At 46.6% G+C, this 19,352-nt stretch overlaps 1 protein-coding gene across 4 annotated transcripts in view; it reads left to right on the top strand.

The window, feature by feature from the left end:
- Positions 1–18,681, top strand: part of ZCRB1 (zinc finger CCHC-type and RNA binding motif containing 1) — a 59,834-nt gene extending 41,153 nt beyond the window's left edge. For all 4 annotated transcript variants that reach the window (XM_033958562.1, XM_033958559.1, XM_033958560.1 and 1 more), the window contains 2 exons: positions 968–1,109; positions 18,594–18,681. In XM_033958562.1, coding sequence (XP_033814453.1) covers positions 968–1,099 — 132 coding nt within the window. In that variant the 3' untranslated portion in view covers positions 1,100–1,109; positions 18,594–18,681. The remainder of the gene's footprint in view (positions 1–967; positions 1,110–18,593) is intronic.
- Positions 18,682–19,352: the final 671 nt, after the last annotated feature.

Raw genomic sequence — 19,352 nt, 5'->3', positions numbered from 1 at the left:
ATGAGGAACACATGGTGCCAGATTATTTCTTAACAATATATGGGTTTCCAAAGGATTAATTTGGTTCATTTTTGTGACAGCTGTCTTTCTGAAGTGTAAATACTAGGGATGTGCATTGGTTAGCCAAACAAGCTGTCATATTTTTAGTAAGAATTATAGAGCATTATGATATTAGGTCAGCTCAGTTGCAAACTGTTGCTTTGCTGGATCATACTGTTCCCTTGGTAATTTCAGGATTGTCTGACAATGATCTGTCAGATCCTGGGAGTAAACAAAAATTAGAGCTAAGACGCCCAAAATTAAACAAATACAAATCAAAATAAAGAGTGTCAACTTCTCTGTAGGAGGCGCCCAAACAAGCTACAATCGATATTAGCAAATGGACCTCAAAATCCAAAGGATAGCCTCCCGAAGTAGAAAGACTTGAAATAGAGAGGTAAAAGACTATCACAGGTCCAGCTCCGGGAAAAAAAGCTCGGGAGAAAAACTCCCTACAAAGGGAGAAAAACCTCTTTGAGCTCAAAAACCGGGCATAAATAGTTAAAGCTTAGTTCTTCAGGGGGGCATCCCACAGTGAGGGGAAGTGTGAATCAAGAGGTAGGTCATAAAACCAAGGAGGCAGATTTTCAAGTGGTGTTAAAGCTTTAGAAAACAAGCAGATGTTCAAAACATTAACTTAGCTCTTAGCTGCAGGTTCGGATCATTTCCCTGTTGCTGTCTGTGTAATGCAGTCTTTCTGCATTTCACCACAGTCTAAGCGGTGAATGATATCCAAAATGCCTTGAACTGCCATCTCCCAGAAATATTTAAATCAACAAGAGAACCTTGATTCACATAGTAGTTGCTGCATCAGGATGAATGAATCTCTCTATTAACAACTGCTGGGAGTAATCGTAGTATGGGATGGGTTATTTTTATCCTCAACAGGACTACATGATTATACTTTGTTCCTTCTTCTTTACTATAGCAAGCCAAAATAGATGAAGAGAAGCAACAGGCAAAGCAAACTGTGGAAGAAGCGTCAACATCAGAAGACTCAAAACGGCCACGGATCAAGAAAAGTGCTTACTTTAGCGATGAGGAGGAATTTAGTGACTGAACAACTTCAGGTGTAGTCATTGTTTGCATATTCTCTATTTGGTTTGTTACAGGACTGTGCAGCACAGGATTAATTGAACATGTTCTAGATCAGGGGTGCCCAAATTTTTTTGGCTTGTGAGCTACTTTTAAAATGACCAAGTCAAAATGATCTACCAACAATAAAATTTAAAAAAACAGAAAGCACACTGTACGCAGAGAAAATGTTAATTATCATTTGTATTTGGGGATTTTATCAGAGGTCAAGGCAGATGACTTTAAAATATGCAATGTCACCTCAGTAACAACTAGAAAAAAAGATAAATATATCCCCTCCCCTTTTACTAAACGGCAATAGCGGTTTTTAGTGCAGGAAACTGCGCTGAATGCCCTGTGCTGCTCTCGCTGCTCATAGGCTCCCTGCGCTAAAAACCGCTATTGTGGTTTAGTAAAAGGGGGCCATACTGCAAAATATAGACAGCAGATATAAATTCTCAAAACGGACACATTTTGATCATTAAATTGAAAAAAATTATTTTTCCTATCTTTTTGTCTGGTGATTTCATGAGTCTCTGGTTCCACTTCCTTCTTCTGTAAAGCCAATATTTCTTTCTTTCTTTCTCCCGCTGCGCCCCCCCCAAGCCATCGTGCCGATTTCTCCACTTCCCCGATTCTTTCCCTACCCCCCACCCCCAAGCCACCAACGCGATTTCTCCCTGCTGCTTCCCCCAAGCCAGGCCTAGCACGTACAAGTGCCGGGCCCACAAGACTTCACTTCCAATGTCAATTCTAACGTCGGGGAGGAAGTTCCAGGTCAGCCAGGCAGCGATTGATGTTGGAAGTGAAGTTTTGTAAGTCCGGCGCTTGTACGCACCAGGCCTGGCTTGGGGAAGCAGCAGGGAGAAAAAGATCGCAAAGGCAACGCGATCTACTGGTCGATCACGATCGACCATTTGGGCACCCCTGTTCTAGATGTTCCATGTCCTACTCTTATGTAAATGCTTCTAATACCAAGGACCATAACCCAAAAAGTTGGTTACACTGTTGTATGTTGAGGCTGCAAAACCTAGGTTTTAAGCTAGAGTGTAATAGGATTTTTTTAATCCTTTCAGAAAAATTAAGCTAAGATGCATTATTGCTGTGTAGCTTTGCTGTATTAACTGTTAATACACTAATCCTATATCACCCAGACATTAAAAGACATGCTAAATCAAAGTAGTAAAACATTATCCCAGGACAAGCAGGCAGCATATTCTCGGTGCCTCGGTGTCGCCTGCGGCTCGGTGCCTCTGACGTCGGCTGCGACCATGTTCTCCGCGTTGACTGAGGCTTGTGCTTTGACATCGCCTGAGGCTTGTGCCTCGACGTCGACTGAGGCTGGGGGCCTCGTCGTCGACCGGGGCTTTGTGACTCGACATCGTCTGCGGCTTTGTGCCCGTTGGTTGACTATGGCCTTGTGCCCGTTGGTTGACTGTGGCCTTGTGCCTCGACGTCGACTGAGGCTTGGTGCCGCAACGTCGTTGGGGCTTTATACCTCGACTGCGGTTTTGTGCCCTGGTATCGACGGGGGCTTTGTGCCTCGACGTCACCTGGGGTTCTGTGCCTCGACGTCTCCGGCTCCTGTCAGGGATTCGAGGGTTCCCCGCTTTCTCTTCGGTTCATTCCGGGCAGACGTGCCGGAATCTCATAGTACGGAGTTTGGTCTCCTGGAGGAGACTCTCTCCCAGCTCCGGCTCTATTGCTCCCGCCATGCGTCATCTCACTTGGCGCAGAGTGTGGCTGGGGATCCAAACCTCCAGGATCGTCTCGCCACTTTTACTTGCGTGAGTACTGTGCTTCTTGAGGCCTCTCTTGCAGCGGCCACTAACCGCCTCTCGGAATGCGATCGGTCCTTCGCCTATCTGGTACGCCTTCAGCTGAATCCCTTCTGCCTTGGCGGTTTGGACTCCCTCTCTGGAGGGGCCCTCCAGATACCTTTCCTGTATTCTCTCGACCTCCATCGCAGCGGCCGCAATAGCTGCAGCAGCGCCGGGTTACGGTCCAGCCGCCGGCTTCGGCGACTCCTGACCGCCTTTTTGACTATTCTAGCATAGCCTCCGGGCTGCTCTCCTTCTGGGGATTTCTCCCCTCCCTTCGGGGGGTGTCTCCTTTGTGTCTACACACGGGGGGTATAGCCTCACCTCTGTCGGTTGGGTGTTCCCATCATCCAATCTGCGTCTGGTCCTGGCCCTTCGTGACCTGCACTAGTTTCTAGTCCGGGAGCAGTTCAGCGCCTCTGTCCGCCCCAGTCTCGGGAGTCCGTCGGGGCGGACCTGAACCCAGTTTGTCTGCGCTCCTTCTTGTCTCGGCCTCAGGGGGAGGCCCTTGTTCATTTATGCCGGAAGGTGGCCCCTCTGTCTTCGGTCCACCTCTGGTCTTTTCTGCCTCTGCCTCGGCAGGCCGCCCGTCTGCGCCTGAGTCAGCTGGTGTCTCAGCGGTCTTTGGTCTCGGCTGAGCAGATGATGATCATTTTGGGACCATGGGTCTCCACGGTTCATGTCACGCCGTTCGCCTGGTTTCATCTTCGTGTTCCCCACTGGACCCGGGCATCTCAGTGGTGGCAGGAACGGGATCCCGCTTCCCAGCACATTGCGGTGCCTCCCTCCTTGAAACGCTTGCTTCGTTGGTGAGCCACCTCTTTGTACCCCCGCATCAGAAAGTTCCGACGATGGACTCCTTGGCATAGGCTTAGGGGCGCACGTCGACGACCTTCGGACTCAGGGTCTTTGGTCGAGTGCGGACCGTCACTGCTGTATCAACCTGCTGGAGCTCTGGGCCATTTCCAATGCCGTGGTGGATTTAGTTCTTGGTTGCAGGATTGTGGGGTCCTGGTGCGTACAGACATCCAGGTGGAGATGTATTCTGTGACCAAGCCAGGGGGTACAGGTTCCCTGTCACTTTGCAGGGAAACCCTTCGTCATTGGCTGGGGGCGTTAAGCCTCAAACTCTTTCTTCGGGCGGTGTATTTCCAGGGCGAGCAGCATTGTCTGGTGGACACGTTGCGTTGCCTTTTTTGGCCACATGAATGGTCGCTCCATTCTCAGACTCTGCGACATGTGGTTGTTCGGTGGGGAACTCCAAAGGTAGTTCTGTTTGCTTCGCCCCTCAATCACTGGTTGCTTCGATACTGCTCGAGGATGTTCTCCCGGGTTCGCCTCGAGGTGGATGCTTTCCTTCTCGATTGGACGAGCAGGTTCCTCTATGCGTTTCCTCCCTTTCCTCTGATTCTCAGGTCTTTGGTACACCTCCTGTCGGTCTGCGCTACCATGATCTTGATGGCTCCTCTGTGGCCCCGTCAGCCGTGGTTCTCCCTGCTCCTCTAGCTCAGTGTCAGGGAGCCTCTGCTTCTACCTGTGTTTCCTTCTCTGCTGTTTCAGTGTTGAGGTTTTCTGTTGCATCCCAATCTGCAGTCTCTACACTTAGCAACTTGGTTCCTCGCCACGTGCCTCCCTCCTTCTGTTTCTCTCAGTCGGTGGGGATGTTCTCGAGGCCTCTCAGCAGAGCTCCACTCGGCAATGCTATTCCCAGAAATGGTCCAGATTTGCTGCGTGGTGTGCTGAGCACTGCATGGAACCACTCTCTGCCTCCTTGCCTTCAGTGCTGGATTATCTGTCCACTTGTCTCGGTCTGGTCTCAAATCGACATCTATTCGAGTCCACCTCAGTGCGATTGCTGCCTTTCATTGGTCGCTTGATGGGAAGCTGCTCTCTGTCCATCTGACGGTTTCCCGCTTTATGAAAGGTCTCTTCAATGTTCATCCTCCACTCAAGCCCCCTCTGGTGGTTTGGGATCTTCGTGTGATCCTGGCTCAATTGGTGAAACCTCCGTTTGAACCCATTGATAAAGCTCTTTTGAAATACTTCACCTGGCAGGTGGTATTCCTGGTTGCTCTCACGTCTGCTCGCAGAGTTAGTGAGCTGCAAGTTCTGGTTGCGGACCCGCCTTTTACTGTATTTCATCATGACACGGTGGTCCTGCGTACTCATCCCAAGTTCTTGCCCAAGGTGGTTTCGGACTTTCATCTCAATCATTTCATTGTTCTTCCGGTCTTTTTCTGAAGCCCCACTCGCATCCTGGCGAGGGGCGCTTCACACTCTTGATTGTAAGAGGGTGTTAGCCTTTTACCTGCATCCTCCTGAGCCTCATCGGACGGCTCCTCAACTGTTCATCTCTTTTGATCCTCATCGGTTGGGTCGCCCTGTTTCCAAGCGCACCTTATCCAACTGGTTGGCTGCTTGTATTTCCTTCTGCTACGCTCAGGCTGGTCTCTCGCTGCAAAATCGGGTCACGGGGCATTATGTCCGAGCGACGGCGGCGTCTGTCATTTTCCTCAGAGCCATGCCTATTCTCTGCAAGGCTGCCACTTGGTCTTCGGTTCATACCTTCACCTCTCACTACTGTTTGGACGCTTTTCCAGGCGCGACGGCCAATTTGGCCAGTCGGTGTTGCGTAATCTGTTTTCATAAATTGCCAACTTTCCCTCCATCCCTTTTTGGTTAGCTTGGAGGTTACCCACATGTAGAGAATATGCTGCCTACTTGTCCTGGGATAAAGCACAGTTACTTACCGTAACAGGTGTTATCCAGGGACAGCAGGCAGATATTCTCGCAACCCTCCCACCTCCCCGAGGTTGGCTTCTTTGCTAGCTATCTGAACTGAAGACCACGCGGAGGGGATACGCTCTCTAGTGGAGCAGGAAGGCACACACATGCATGGTGCTGCACCATCAAACTTGAAATCTTCAATCAAGTTTGCTTGAAAAGCTGTCCGCATCAGGGCTTTGTGGATGACGTCACCCACATGTAGAGAATATCTGCCTGCTGTCCCTGGATAACACTTGTTACAGTAAGTAACTGTGCTATATCGTACAAATAAAGGGTCTGATGCATTAAAGTGCCCAAGACTGTGCAGAACTAGCATAAGGTGAACACAGCTTTAGCACACAATTTTGTAACATAACATAATTTTATTCTTCTATACCGCCAACAATCGAACGACTTCTAGGCGGTTTACATAGAAGAGAAACTGGACAATCATTAAAGTACAAAATATTGGTAGTAAAAGTACAACATGTTACCTAGAATATAGACAGTATAAGTTTTTTGTTATGAATAAAACTTCAGTTAAGAAATGAATTTATCAAATAGTACAGTCTTAATCTCTTTTTGAAATGCACTGTAAGATTGCATGGTTCCACTAATATAATTACTCAACCAGGACTGTTGTTTACTTGCTTGAAATGCTAGCATCCTATCCAAAAAAGACCTGTATCTACAGCCAGTGATCTTTGGATAGGTAAATAAATTGCAATTCCTGGTTATCCTTGTAGGGCTGTATAGCAAAAAATGAGATAAAAGATAGGTAGTGGCCAATCCCCAAACAAGCTTAAAACAAATACAAGAGAACTTAAATATTACACGTGCTTCTACTGGCAGCCAGTGCAGCGTTCGGTAATAAGGACTGACATGATCATTTTTCTTCAGCCCAAATATCAGACGGACAGCCGTATTCTGCACTATTCTCAGTTTTCTCAATATTTTCTTTAGTACTCCAAAATAAACAATGTTGCAATAGTCCAGTATGGATAACACCAGTGCTTGCACCAATAATCTAAAGGATGGAGGATCATTGGTTGCCTGTCATACATAGGATAACATACAAAATTGCTCTTCTTGTTTTCAAGACTATTCAAACCAAAGCCCCGGCATTTATAGATAGACTTTTGATTCTTTATGACCCCCCCTAGAGCCCTTAGATCTACTGCACAGTTCACCCTTAATGTCCCTTCCCTGAAAATAATTGGAACTTGTCGTACTCTTATTTTTTCCGTAACAGCTCCTATGACTTGGAATTCTCTTCCTCTATATTTAAGAACCGAACTAAATCCGCAGAAGTTCAAAAGCAGTTTAAAGTGCTTTCTTTTTAAAGATGCCTTTAACTGAAAATGCACTGCTTTTAACTGAAAATACAATATATATTAATCTTAAAATTATCAATACTAGAAATTGTTAACAGTTTCCAAAATTGATATATATCTATGCCAGCAATTCTTCATTCCCACCCCTTATGTGTTTACCATCTATGTACCTTTTCTTAAAAATTGTAGTTCTCCCCCTTTTTCCTATTGTCTCTCATGGCTAATAAAGTACCGTATTTTCGCGGATATAACGCGCACCATTGTAAAACGCGCACAGGGGTATAGCGCGCAGAAATCACGATGATATGTACAAAAACTTTTCTATACCGCGCTCAGGCATATAACGCGCATGCTGCCCGACTCTCCTTTCGCCCGCCCTGACTTTCCGTGCGCTGTCCCGACTCTCCGTTCACCCCCCCTGACTTCCGTGCACTGGTCCTCCCTTGAAGTCCTGTCCCCCCTTGAAGGTCTGTCCCCATCCTGAAAGCCTGATGCCCCCCCCGACGTCCGATACATCCCCCCCCCCGGCAGGACCACTCGCACCCTCACCCCGAAGGACCGCCGACTCCCCAACAATATCGGGCCAGGAGGGAGCCCAAACCCTCCTGGCCACGGCGACCCCCTAACCCCACCCCGCACTACATTACGGGCAGGAGGGATCCCAGGCCCTCCTGCCCTCGACGCAAACCCCCTCCCCCCAACGCCCCCCCCCCCCCAAGAACCTCCGCCCGTCCCCCAGCCGACCCGCGACCCCCCTGGCCGACCCCCACGACACCCCCCCCCCGCCTCCCCCGTACCTTTGTGTAGTTGGGCCAGAAGGGAGCCCAAACCCTCCTGGCCACGGCGACCCCCTAACCCCACCCCGCACTACATTACGGGCAGGAGGGATCCCAGGCCCTCCTGCCCTCGACGCAAACCCCCCTCCCCCCCAGCCGACCCGCGACCCCCCTGGCCGACCCCCACGACCCCCCCACCCCCAGGCAGCCAACGAAGGAATGAGGCCGGATTGGCCCATCCGTCCTAAAGCTCCGCCTACTGGTGGGGCCTAAGGCGCGTGGGCCAATCAGAATAGGCCCTGGAGCCTTAGGTCCCACCTGGGGGCGCGGCCTGAGACACATGGTCGGGTTTGGCCCATGTGCCTCAGGCCGCGCCCCCAGGTGGGACCTAAGGCTCCAGGGCCTATTCTGATTGGCCCACGCGCCTTAGGCCCCACCAGTAGGCGGAGCTTTAGGACGGATGGGCCAATCCGGCCTCATTCCTTCGTTGGCTGCCTGCCGGACAGGCGGGTTTGGCTCCCGTCTGTCCGGCCAACTTCCAAAGGTACGGGGAAGGGGGGTGGGGGGGCCGTGGGGGTCGGCCAGGGGGGTCGCGGGTCGGCTGGGGGGGGGGGGGGGTTGCGTCGAGGGCAGGAGGGCCTGGGATCCCTCCTGCCCGTAATGTAGTGCGGGGTGGGGTTAGGGTGTCGCCGTGGCCAGGAGGGTTTGGGCTCCCTTCTGGCCCAACTACACAAAGGTACGGGGAAGGCGGGTGGGGGTGTCGTGGGGGTCGGCCAGGGGGGTCGCGGGTCGGCTGGGGGACGGGCGGAGGTTCTTGGGGGGGGTGGCGGTCGTTGGAGGGAGGGGGGTTTGCGTCGAGGGCAGGAGGGCCTGGGATCCCTCCTGCCCGTAATGTAGTGCGGGGTGGGATTAGGGGGTCGCCGTGGCCAGGAGGGTTTGGGCTCCCTCCTGGCCCGATATTGTTGGGGAGTCGGCGGTCCTTCGGGGTGAGGGTGCGAGTGGTTCTGCCGGGGGGGGGGATGTATCGGACGTCGGGGAGTCGGCCGGGCAAGAGGGCTTGGGCTCCCTCTTGCTCCGATCGTGGATGCGGGTGCGGGTGGGAGCGCGTGCGAGCGGGTCGTTCGGGGTGGGGGTGCGAGCGGTCCTGCTGGGGGGGGTGAATCGGGCGTCGGGCGGGGTGGGAACTATGTTTAAAAACTTTTGTATACCACGCTCAGGCATATAACGCGCGAGGGGTATGCGCGGTACGTAAAATCACGTATAACGCGCGCGTTATATCCGCGAAAATACGGTAGTTACCCAAGTATGTCTCATCAAGAATTATGTATGTTTAATCTTTTAAAATGTTAATGTCCTTGTTGTTTTGTTTTTTAATCTTTGTACAACGCTTAGTACCTTTGGATAAGCGTTTAATCAAAAAATATGAATAAACTTGATCAAAATATTTTCTGATGGTCTTTAGTTTCCATAGTGCAAAAAAAGCACTTCTTCACCACTAAATTTGTATGTTCTACCATAGTTAAATAGGAGTCTAAAGTGCACAGATGTAGAAAATGGTTTTGCATAGAACCTGACTTTGGACATCGCACAGTATATTAAAATCTGTGGTAATGAGGCTATTAGCTATTCCATCCAATGCAGAGAAGTACATAGAAAATGTAGACTAAGCACAATGCTTGGGCTTTTACACCAGATCTGAGGAGGTGTAGAAGAGCTTACTAGTTGTTCCACAGTAGCATCTGTGAAGATTTTATTATTTTTTATTTTTGGAAACTTTACATGATATTACAAGATTACATCTTGAGCAGAAAAATGAGTGCATATAACTATAAATTCAGAAAGGAGAAAATATATCCTTAATCTACAATGGCAAAAATAAGAGACTAAGGGCCCTTTTACAAAGCCACAGTAGTGAGTGCCATGTGGCAAATGCGATGCAGTCCATTAAATTCCTATGGGCTCCATCACATGTGCCGTGCTAGAACTCGCTACTGTGGCTGTGTAAAAAGAGCTCTAAATTTAGATTCACCACACCTCTTAAAGTCTACATATTTAAAGAGGAGAAGGAGCCTTTGCAGTTAAGCCATAAGGTATAGATTAACTGAGGGAAAATACCTATTCTTTAGCGTCCCTCCAGACAGGCACAGAATGAATGGGTTTATACTCCTCTACCAGCAGGTGGAGACAGAGACACATTGACTTTTGGCTGTAGTACAAGTGGGCTGTGCAGTCTTTCCTTTGTTTAGTATATGGCTTGTTGGATTTGATTTAGTGGCCTTCTTGTCCCTGTTTGTGGTGCCGAATTGAGATTGGGGGGATACTTTTGGGGGTCCGTCTGACTTCAGGGATGCCACACTCGACTGGTTGAGTGCCTCCCCCCAATTTTTTTTTTTTTTTCTTAGAGGTGCCTCAGCTATAAGCCTTGCCACTGTTCATGTAAGGCATATAACTTTGAGAACCAGTGGGGTCTGCTCACTTGTTAGCTTAAAGTTATATTTTTTAAAAAAACCAACATCCTGAGGCAGTGCCGGTCTGAAAGGAAGCTTTCAATTAGCTTTACTTGCATTTAGTTGTTAACCAGCGGTTTTCCTTTCACTTTTTAGTGGTTCACAATGAGCACTTAAGAAGCAGAAAAAGTGCTCATTGTGTGCCCAACAAGCGGTGGTCACGGCTGACGTGTGCACGAAGGGGAATCCTTGTCAGCTTTGGGTGCCAGCGAGCAGGGTTCCTCTTCTCACGGACACCGCTCATCAGCTGCAGGCAGTGGGGAAGCCCGGGCTTCCCCTACTGTTCACACAGGAATTTCCCCAGCTGCCAACAGGGAAATAAGGGTTTTCATCTGTTTTGACAGGAAGCTCCGCCATTTTGACTGAGGCCTTAGATGACCTCTCTCCTGTCTTAAAGAGTCAGGAACAGGTTTGAAATGTTTCTCCTGCTTCTGCAGTGAGTGCTTCTTTACCTGGGGGGTGGGGGTGGGGGCGGGAGGAGTTTCTGCAGTCTCTGGGCTGGGTTGTCAACCTGTCCAAAAGCTGGTGAACTCCATCTCAGAGCTTGGAGTATCTCGGAGTTCTCTTTGACAGCAGCTTGGGGAGCGTCTTTCTTCCCAAGGCCCGGGTGCTGAAATTGCAGTCACAAATTTGCTTCCTGATGGATTGTTGTTGCCCTCTGGCACATGATTTTCTGCAGGTCTTGGGGTCAATGGTGGCATCCCTGGAAGAAGTCAGGTGGGCTCGGGCTCACTTGTGTCCCCTTCAGTATTCTCTCCTTCGGTGGTGGTCTCTGCAGTTTCAAGATCTGGACTCTCCCATCCCTCTTCAGGGGTTAGTTTGTAATAGCCTGCGCTGATGGCTACAGTCTTCCAATCTGGTTCAGAGGGTGAGTCTGGATCAGCCCCAGTGGACAGTGCTTCTTTCGGATGCCAGTCTCCTCGATTGGGGAGCTCAATGTCTCAGTCGCTCAGCTCAGGGTAGCTGGTCACCAGAGGAAGCATCCTGGTCGATCAATATTCTGGAGACCAGAGCCATTCGGTTGGCATTACCGGTACTAGCTTTCCAGGTGTTGCTGAAGGGCAAGTCAGTTCAGGTTCTTTTGAACAATGCTTAAGTCAATCTAGACTTTAGAAAACTAAGTTTGTTTGGATGAGGGATTACATCAAAGAATTGTTATCTGGAATGAGTAGAAATGCAGTGGGCAATACTTTGAAAGGAATTATTGTAAGGGCAACAAATAATTTTGAGGCAAATAAGTAAAGGTAAGAGGAAAAGAAGGCCACTTTGGTTCTCAAAAGTAGTAGCTGAGAAGATAAGGAATAAGAGGTTAGCTTTCATAAACTACAAAAGATCACAGAAAGAGGAAGACGAGCAAAAATATCTGGAAAAGTTAAGAGAGGCTGGTCAGTCAGGAAAGCAAAGATACAAATGGAAGAAAAAATAGCTAACATGATAAAACGGGGAGACAAAACATTTTTTTAGATATATCAGTGATAGGAAGAAGTACAAAAGTAGCATTGTGAGGCTCAAAAATGAAAGGGAGGAATATGTAGAAGCTTGAAAAGGTTGAATTGCTTAACAAATATTTCTGTTCTATATTCACGAAGATCCAGGAGCAGGACCGCAGAAGACAAATGTGAATACGGATGGTGGAGTGGTAGACCCTGATCGATTTTCAGAGGCTTGTGTTCATGAGGAGCTAGCTAAAATAAAGGTAGACAAAGCGATGGGGCTGGATGGTGTACATCTGAGGGTGCTGAAGGAACTTAAGGAAGTTCTAGTGGCTTCACTGATTGAACTTTTCAATGCTTCTCTAAAGTCAGGAGTGGTACTGAAGGACTGGAGAAGGGTAGATATGGTCCCTCTCCACAAAAGTGGAAGTAGGGAAGAAATAGGGAATAGAGAATGACACGGTGGCGGTGACCCGCGGCTAGCCGCGTTTAGCCGTGGGTAACCCGCCAAAACGGGGAAAGAAAAACAGCAGTCGCTGCGGGGACGGGGACAAGGCCATCACCGCCCCGTGGAGCGGTGAATGGTCTTGTCTCCGCAGTGAGGCATCAAGGATCACGTGGTCCCCGCAGCCCCTGCCTGCCCGATAGATCTTAGCCAGCTCCCTCCCTTCACCTAACCTTATTTGCAGGTTTTCTTTTTCGGCAGCCCGCACGCTATCAAAGAGCCGCGCATGCGCGGCTGCTTAGTGTTCAATCTTCTGCTCTGACGCAACCGGAAACAGGAAGTTGCAGCAGAGCAGAAGATTGAACACTGAGCAGTTGTGTGTGCACGGCTCTTTGAAAGCGTGCAGGTCGCCGAAAAAGAAAGCCTGCAAACTAAGGTGAGGCAGCATTAAGATATAGGGCAGGGGAGTGCTTGAGGCTCAGTTGAGTCCTTCCAGTTATCTGAAAATAGTGGTTCTTTAATGTATCTGATGTGGTTTCTTTGCTGAAAGGTTAATTCTCTGCCCTGTAGTAAAGGTTCTGAATGGAGGGCTGTTGGGAGTACAGGGGCCTTAGTCTTTCACCTCTAGAAATTTGGGCAAAAATGCTGATTTAAAGCTAAGTTGAAGTCATGTTGGAGAGTCTTAGCTTGGTTTGCAACAAAGATAAATACATTGGGGGGGTGGAAGGGGGTAATTTTTAAAACACATAAATTGCAGATTTGTGAATGGAAATGGCTTTTTTCAAAATCACCTATAAATATATGGATATATGGATAAAAATACTCATGATGAGCAGAGACATTTTTGGGGGTGGAGTTGGGATGGGGTTTGGATTTAACACACACATTTTTTGATTTTCAAAGGTAAAGGAGGGAGGGAAGGGTGGTGGTGGAAAGGAATAGAACAGACATTGAAGGAGGGTGGAGAGGAACAGACCCTGAAGGGAAATGTGGAAGACAGAGTGGGGAGAAGATGTTGGAAGGGAAGAAGACAGATGCCAGACTATGGGGGAGCGGAGGGAAGAAGATGGGTCTAGACCAATTGGGGGAGGGTGAAGGGAGAGGCACAGTAACAGCAAATGGAAGACACAGAGAGAAGACACACAGTGGATGGAAGGAATTGAATGAGAAGATGTGGAAAGCAGAAACCAGACAACAAAGATAGAAAAAAATTATATTTATTTATTTATTTTTTGCTTTAGGATAAAGTAGTATATTAGTTGTGTTGATAAAAATTTATAAACAAAACCCTGCCAGCTTTCTCTAGTTCAGCAGCCAGAACTTTGATTTATAAGGAAGGAATAAGCTAAATATTGCAGTACTGAGGCTTATATGGATGCTGCGGGGACGGTGACGGAGCGGTGAATGGGATGGCAGTGGCGGTGACGGGGCGGTGAAAGGGATGGCGGTGACGGGGCGGTGAAGGGAACGGCGGTGACGGGGCGGTGCAAAGGATGGTGGGACGGGGACAGATTTTTTTCCCCGTGTCATTCTCTAATAGGGAATTACAAGCTGGTAAGTCTGACTTCTGTGGTAAGCAAATTAATGGAAAACACTTTTAAAACAGAATGGTCATGTTTCTGGAATCCTGTGGATTACAGGACCAGAGGCAACATGGATTCACTAGAGGTAGGTCTTGTCAGACTAATCTGATCAATTTCTTTGACTGAGTGACCATAGACTTGGATAGAGGGAGTGCTCTAGATGTAGTGTATTTAGATTTTAGCTAAGCCTTTGATAGTGTTCCACACAGATGTCTAATAAATAAACTGAGTGCCCTCAGGATGAGTCCTAAAGTGACAGGCTGGGTCAAGAACTGGTTGAGTGGAAGGTGACAGAGGGTAGCGATCAATGGAGATCGTTCTTAGGAAAGGGATGTTATTAATGGTGTGCCTCAAGGTGTTCTGTTCTTGGGTTTGTTCTTTTTAACATTTTTATAAGTGATATTGCTGAAGGGCTGTTGGGTAAGATTTGCCTCTTTATGGATTATACCAAAATCTGCAATACAGTAGACACCCTGGATGGTGTGAATAACATGAAGAAAGACCTAGCAAAGCTTGAAGAATGGTCTGAAATGTGGCAGCTAAAATTTAATGCTGATAAATGCAAGGTCATGCATTTGGGCTGCAAAAACCCGAAGGAACGGTACAGTTTAGGGGGTGAAGAACTTATGTGCATGACAGAAGAGCAGGACTTGGGTGTAATTGTATGTGATGATATTAAAGTGGCCAGACAGGTTGAAAAGTTGATGGTGAAAGCTAGAAGGATGCTAAGGTGCATAGGAAGAGGTATGGCTAATAGGAAAAATGAGGTATTGATGTCCCTTTATAAGACTTTGGTGAGACCTCAGTTAGAATATTGTGTATAATTCTGGAGACCGCATCTTCAAAAAGATATAAAAAAGGATGGAGTCGTTCCAGAGGAAGGCTTCTAAAATGGTGCGTAGTCTTTGTAATAAGGTGTATGGAGACAGACTTAAAGATTTCAATCTGTATATTTTAGAGGAAAGATGGGAGAGGGCAGATAATGATAGAGATGTTTAAATATATATATGTGGCATAAATGCACATGAGTCGAGTCTCTTTTCAATTGAAAGGAAGCACTGGAATGAGAGGGCATAGGATGAAGTTAAGAGGTGATAGGCTCCAGAGTAATCTAAGGAAATACTTTTTTACAAAAAGGATGTTAGAACAGTCTCCCGGAAGAAGTGGTGGAGATGGAGACTGTGTCTGAATTCAAGAAGGTGTAGGATTGGCACATGGGATCTCTTATAGAGAGAGAAATAATGGTTACTTCAGATGGGCAGACTAGCTGGGCCATTTGGCCTTTATCTGCCATTATGTTTCTATCAGGGAGGAACCAAAGAGTCCTCTGGTAGTGCAGGAGACATCTCTTCTCATGGAATGGGCAGAGACTCATCTTCTGAACATCTCAGCTTCCCACATAGCAAGAGTAGACAATGTCCAGGCGGACTTCCTCAGTTGTCATGTGCTGGATCCCAGAGAGTGGTATCTCGGCCTCAAAGCCTTTGAGTTGATTATTCGGGCCTGAGGCCAGCTGGACATGGACCTCATGGCCACGAGTGTCAACGCCAAAGCACCAAGGTTCTTCAGTCGGTGCAGGGATTACCAGGCCAAAGGACTGGATGCTATGGTGCAGGTTTGGCCGACAGATGGCCTGTTGTATCTCTCCTCCATGGCCACTGGTGGGCAGAGTTCTTATTAGCATTGCTCGGCACACAGGCTGTGTGATCCTGGTAGCTCCAGACTGGCCCAGGCACCCATAGTCACAGATCCGATTCGTATTTTCATGGCAGATCCTCTTCTGCTGATCCTCTCGCCTGACCTCCTGACTCAGGGTCCCATTCCCATGTTCGATATGGGTCCCTTTTGTCTTATGATTTGGTTCTTGAAAGGGAACGCCTAAGTAAGAAAGGTTATTTGGATAAGGTGATCTCCACCCTCTTAGGTTCTTGGAGACTTTCCACCTCTCGGGCTTATGTGCGAGTTTTTTCGTCTCTTTGAGGAGTGGTATTCCATGCATGACGTGGTTCCCCTTTTAGCTCAAAGATAGTGATGATTAAGTTCAAAAACTATATCCAGAACACTTACACACTTTAAATAATAGAGAACTGAATATCAAAGCTTCAATTTACTTCCTTTCATTGGCCTCAGACCCACCACTCCACCGCCTAGCAAGAACTTTTAGCTGAGAGAATTACATGGCTCTTCATCAGCGGCCCAGCAAATTATATTCTTCAGTTTAATCCTTACACATAGTTTAAATGAATTCAATAAGTTAGTAATAAGTTAATATTCAGTGAAAGCTCAAAAGACTTAGCTTAGCTTAGTATATGCAACCAGGGAAGGAATGACCTGACATGTTTCGCACCAATGTGCTTTATTCTCTCCACTAAAAGTTCTTGCTAGGCAGTGTAGGCAGTGAAGTGGTGGTTCCCCTTTGTGCTTCTTTGCCTCACATCTTGGAGTTCTTGCAGGATGGCCTGGACCGGGGTCTTACCTTGTCCTTCCTTAGAGTGCAGCTTGTGGCTTTATCTTTTCATGGCCTGTTGCATGGCTAACGTTTGGCTTCTTCTCCGGATGTGATTTGATTCTTGAGAGCAGCAAAATTGCTCCAGCATCCAGTTTGTCCTTTGGTTCTGGCCTGGGATCTTAATCTGTTTTTTTCCGTGTTCATGCATCCTCCTTTAGAGTCTCTCGGCTCCTGCACGTTAAGGGACTTTACTCAAGGCGGTGTTCTGGTTGCTATTTCTTCCGCGAGATGTGTTTCTGAGCTAGTCTTTTTCATGTATGCCTCCCTTCTTGGAGTTGTCTGGTTCCCTCCTTTCTGCCAAAGGTGGTTTCGCCATATGTCAACCAGTCCGTTGTCCTTCTGGTTTTGGGTAGTTGGGAAGACTCTTTGGAGCACAGAGAGTTGTGCAAATTGAATGTCCGTAGGGTCCTTCGTGCTTATGTTTAGCGGACCCAGGAGTTCCATCAATCAGATCGTCTTTTTGTCCTTTTAGCGGGTCCTTATAAGGGGAACGGTGCTTCCAAGGCTACAATTGCACAGTGAATCAAGGTGGTTTTTGCTTTGGTGTACCTTCTTCAAAAGGAAGCCTGTTTGGATTTTCTCAAAGCTCATTCCACTTGGGGCTGAGTTTTCTCTCGTGCCTCCAGTGGATATCTGTAAAGCTGCGGTTTGGTAATCTCTCCATTACTTTGTTCGCCACTACTGTGTGGATGTTCAGGTACACCGGGACATGGTATTCGATGAGCGTATTCTTGTGGCGACTCATGATGAGTATTGCTTTGGTATGTCCCATCCGTTCTGTGCCACTCTGCAGGGACACTAAAGAAGAGGAAATTAGGTTCTTACCTGCTCATTTTTTTCTTTTAGTCCCTCCAGACCGGCACAGACCACATCCTGTCATTTTTGTTTCGATGTGTTTTCACGAAGAGTATGTTTTTTTTCTGCGGGATTTTATGGTCTTGGTTTTTGTTTGGGGGGGAGTTTAGTAAGAGCAGCAGTGTTTGGTTCATATAGTTTTTGTTCTAATCAGTATCAAACATTGTTTTCATGCCCAGTCCATGCAACTACTTTATCTTCTCCATTTGAAAGTGGAGAAGGTGTGTTTATAGTTCAGTTTTTTTTGGTTTCTACTTGGCTATTCATCAGATTGACTGTAGATGGGACTTTACAGCCCACTTGCAGTACAACCAAAAGTCAGTGTGTCTTCAGTCTCCACCTGCTGGCAGAGAAGCGTAAATCCATCCATTCTGTGCCAGTCTGGAGGGACTAAAAGAGAGAAAATTAGTAGGTAAGAGCCTAATTTCTCCTTATAGTCTGTATGTTATTACATAAGGAGGAACTAGTCACCGATGCAAACCTGATGCTAATGCCAAGTGTGGAGTAGAAGTTTCCAATTGAAACTTATCAGGGAAAAAAAGCCAACTGAGAAGACTCAAAGTACATATATTTTAAATCTTTAAACTTTACTACACTTTTATAAGAATATTTCAATAGTAAAGTTGCTCCTATCCAAATTATTATACATTACATTACATTAGTGATTTCTATTCCGCCATTACCTTGCGGTTCAAGGCAGATTACATAAGAATTGTCATGATGTTACGACATATATAGACGGCTTACATAAGAATTGTTATGAAATTAGGTAATACATAATGGGTAATTTGAACATTTTAGATTTGATAAGGAGTAGATAGTATAGTAGGTGAGGCTTGGGATCTGGTCATGTTAAAAAGGTTTTATGTATTTTTTGAAAAGTAGGGTTTTTGTTTCTTTTTTTTGAAGGTTTTTGTAGTCTGTAGTCGAAGACAGCAGATTGAGTTGCTGCTCTGGTGGCCATTAGGTTGTCATATAGTTTTCTTTGTTTGACATTTTTGGTTGGCAGGTGTGTAAATAGTGAGTGGGTTCTCCTGTGTCTGGTTGAGGTGGATTGAGTTAGTCGGTTGTTCCAGTATGTTGGGCTGTCTCCGTTCATAGCTTTAAATAGTAGGCAGTAGAATTTTGAAGTATACTCTTGCTTGTATTGGGAGCCAGTGTGAGTTGTGGTATGCTTCTGTGATGTGATCGTATTTTTTCAGCGAATAGACGAGTCTTAGGTCTATATTTTGTATTGTTTGTAGTTGTTTTATCATGGTCGCTAGGCAGGGGAGGGTTGCAGTAGTCTATTAGTCCAAGGATTAGAAATTGTATCAAAAGTTGGAATTATTTCCTGTCGCAATAGAAGAAACTGTTGCCTCGTGTGCTGAATGAGCAACATCTGGAAAAATGCAAATTTTTAATCCAAGTATCTGTGAAGGTTTAATACCTGTTTATTCTTTTTTGCTGCAGGCATAACAGTAGTCGACTTTTTTGTGGCCTCCATGATGAGCATGCGTTATAAACAGACAATTGGGAAAGTATGCTGGAAGAGCTGGTTCTCTACACAGGACATCTAGAACACAGGCCTGAACAGAAGAAAAATTTGTATCAACATGCATCTGTGCATGCACCAGAATGTATTCTATCCAGAAATTAGTATTGCTATAACTTTATGCACAGAATAGCATTGTAGTGCATATGCTGACTTATGGTTTTTCTGCTCGGACATGTGCACAGCCTTAATTGCCTTTAACGCAGAATCACTTCCTTATATGGCCAGTAATGCTATCCCTGTTTAGCACATAAGTTTTGCACAGATTGTTTGCTGCATTGGCATTACACTTGCATTAGGAAACTATGCACTAAGCCTGAGGTAAGTATTTTATAAATAAATGAATTTTAAAAACCTTCCTTTCCTTTTTCTAAAGATGCCCAACACCAAGATGCCCAACACATTTTAAGGCTAACCATATTACTGTGTATATGTATGTATATCTATATACACAATATACATAGTGTGTGTGTATGTATATATATATATATATATATATATATATATATATCAAAAAGACTAATGTCTCTACTGTCTCTTCAACTTTTATGCAACTAGTTAGGGCTTCAAACATGCCATTTTTGTTCACCCGTTTTTTTCGGCGATACAAAATAATCTTGGTGGCTATGGCTGTGGGTTCTTCATTCGCCCATTCAAAAAATTTTTTTTATCTTTTA

This window comes from Geotrypetes seraphini, chromosome 9, assembly GCF_902459505.1.
Source record: "Geotrypetes seraphini chromosome 9, aGeoSer1.1, whole genome shotgun sequence".
Taxonomy (NCBI): Eukaryota; Metazoa; Chordata; class Amphibia; order Gymnophiona; family Dermophiidae; genus Geotrypetes; species Geotrypetes seraphini.
Note: the sequence above shows the minus strand (reverse complement) of the source record. Positions and strands in the feature narration are given on the sequence as shown.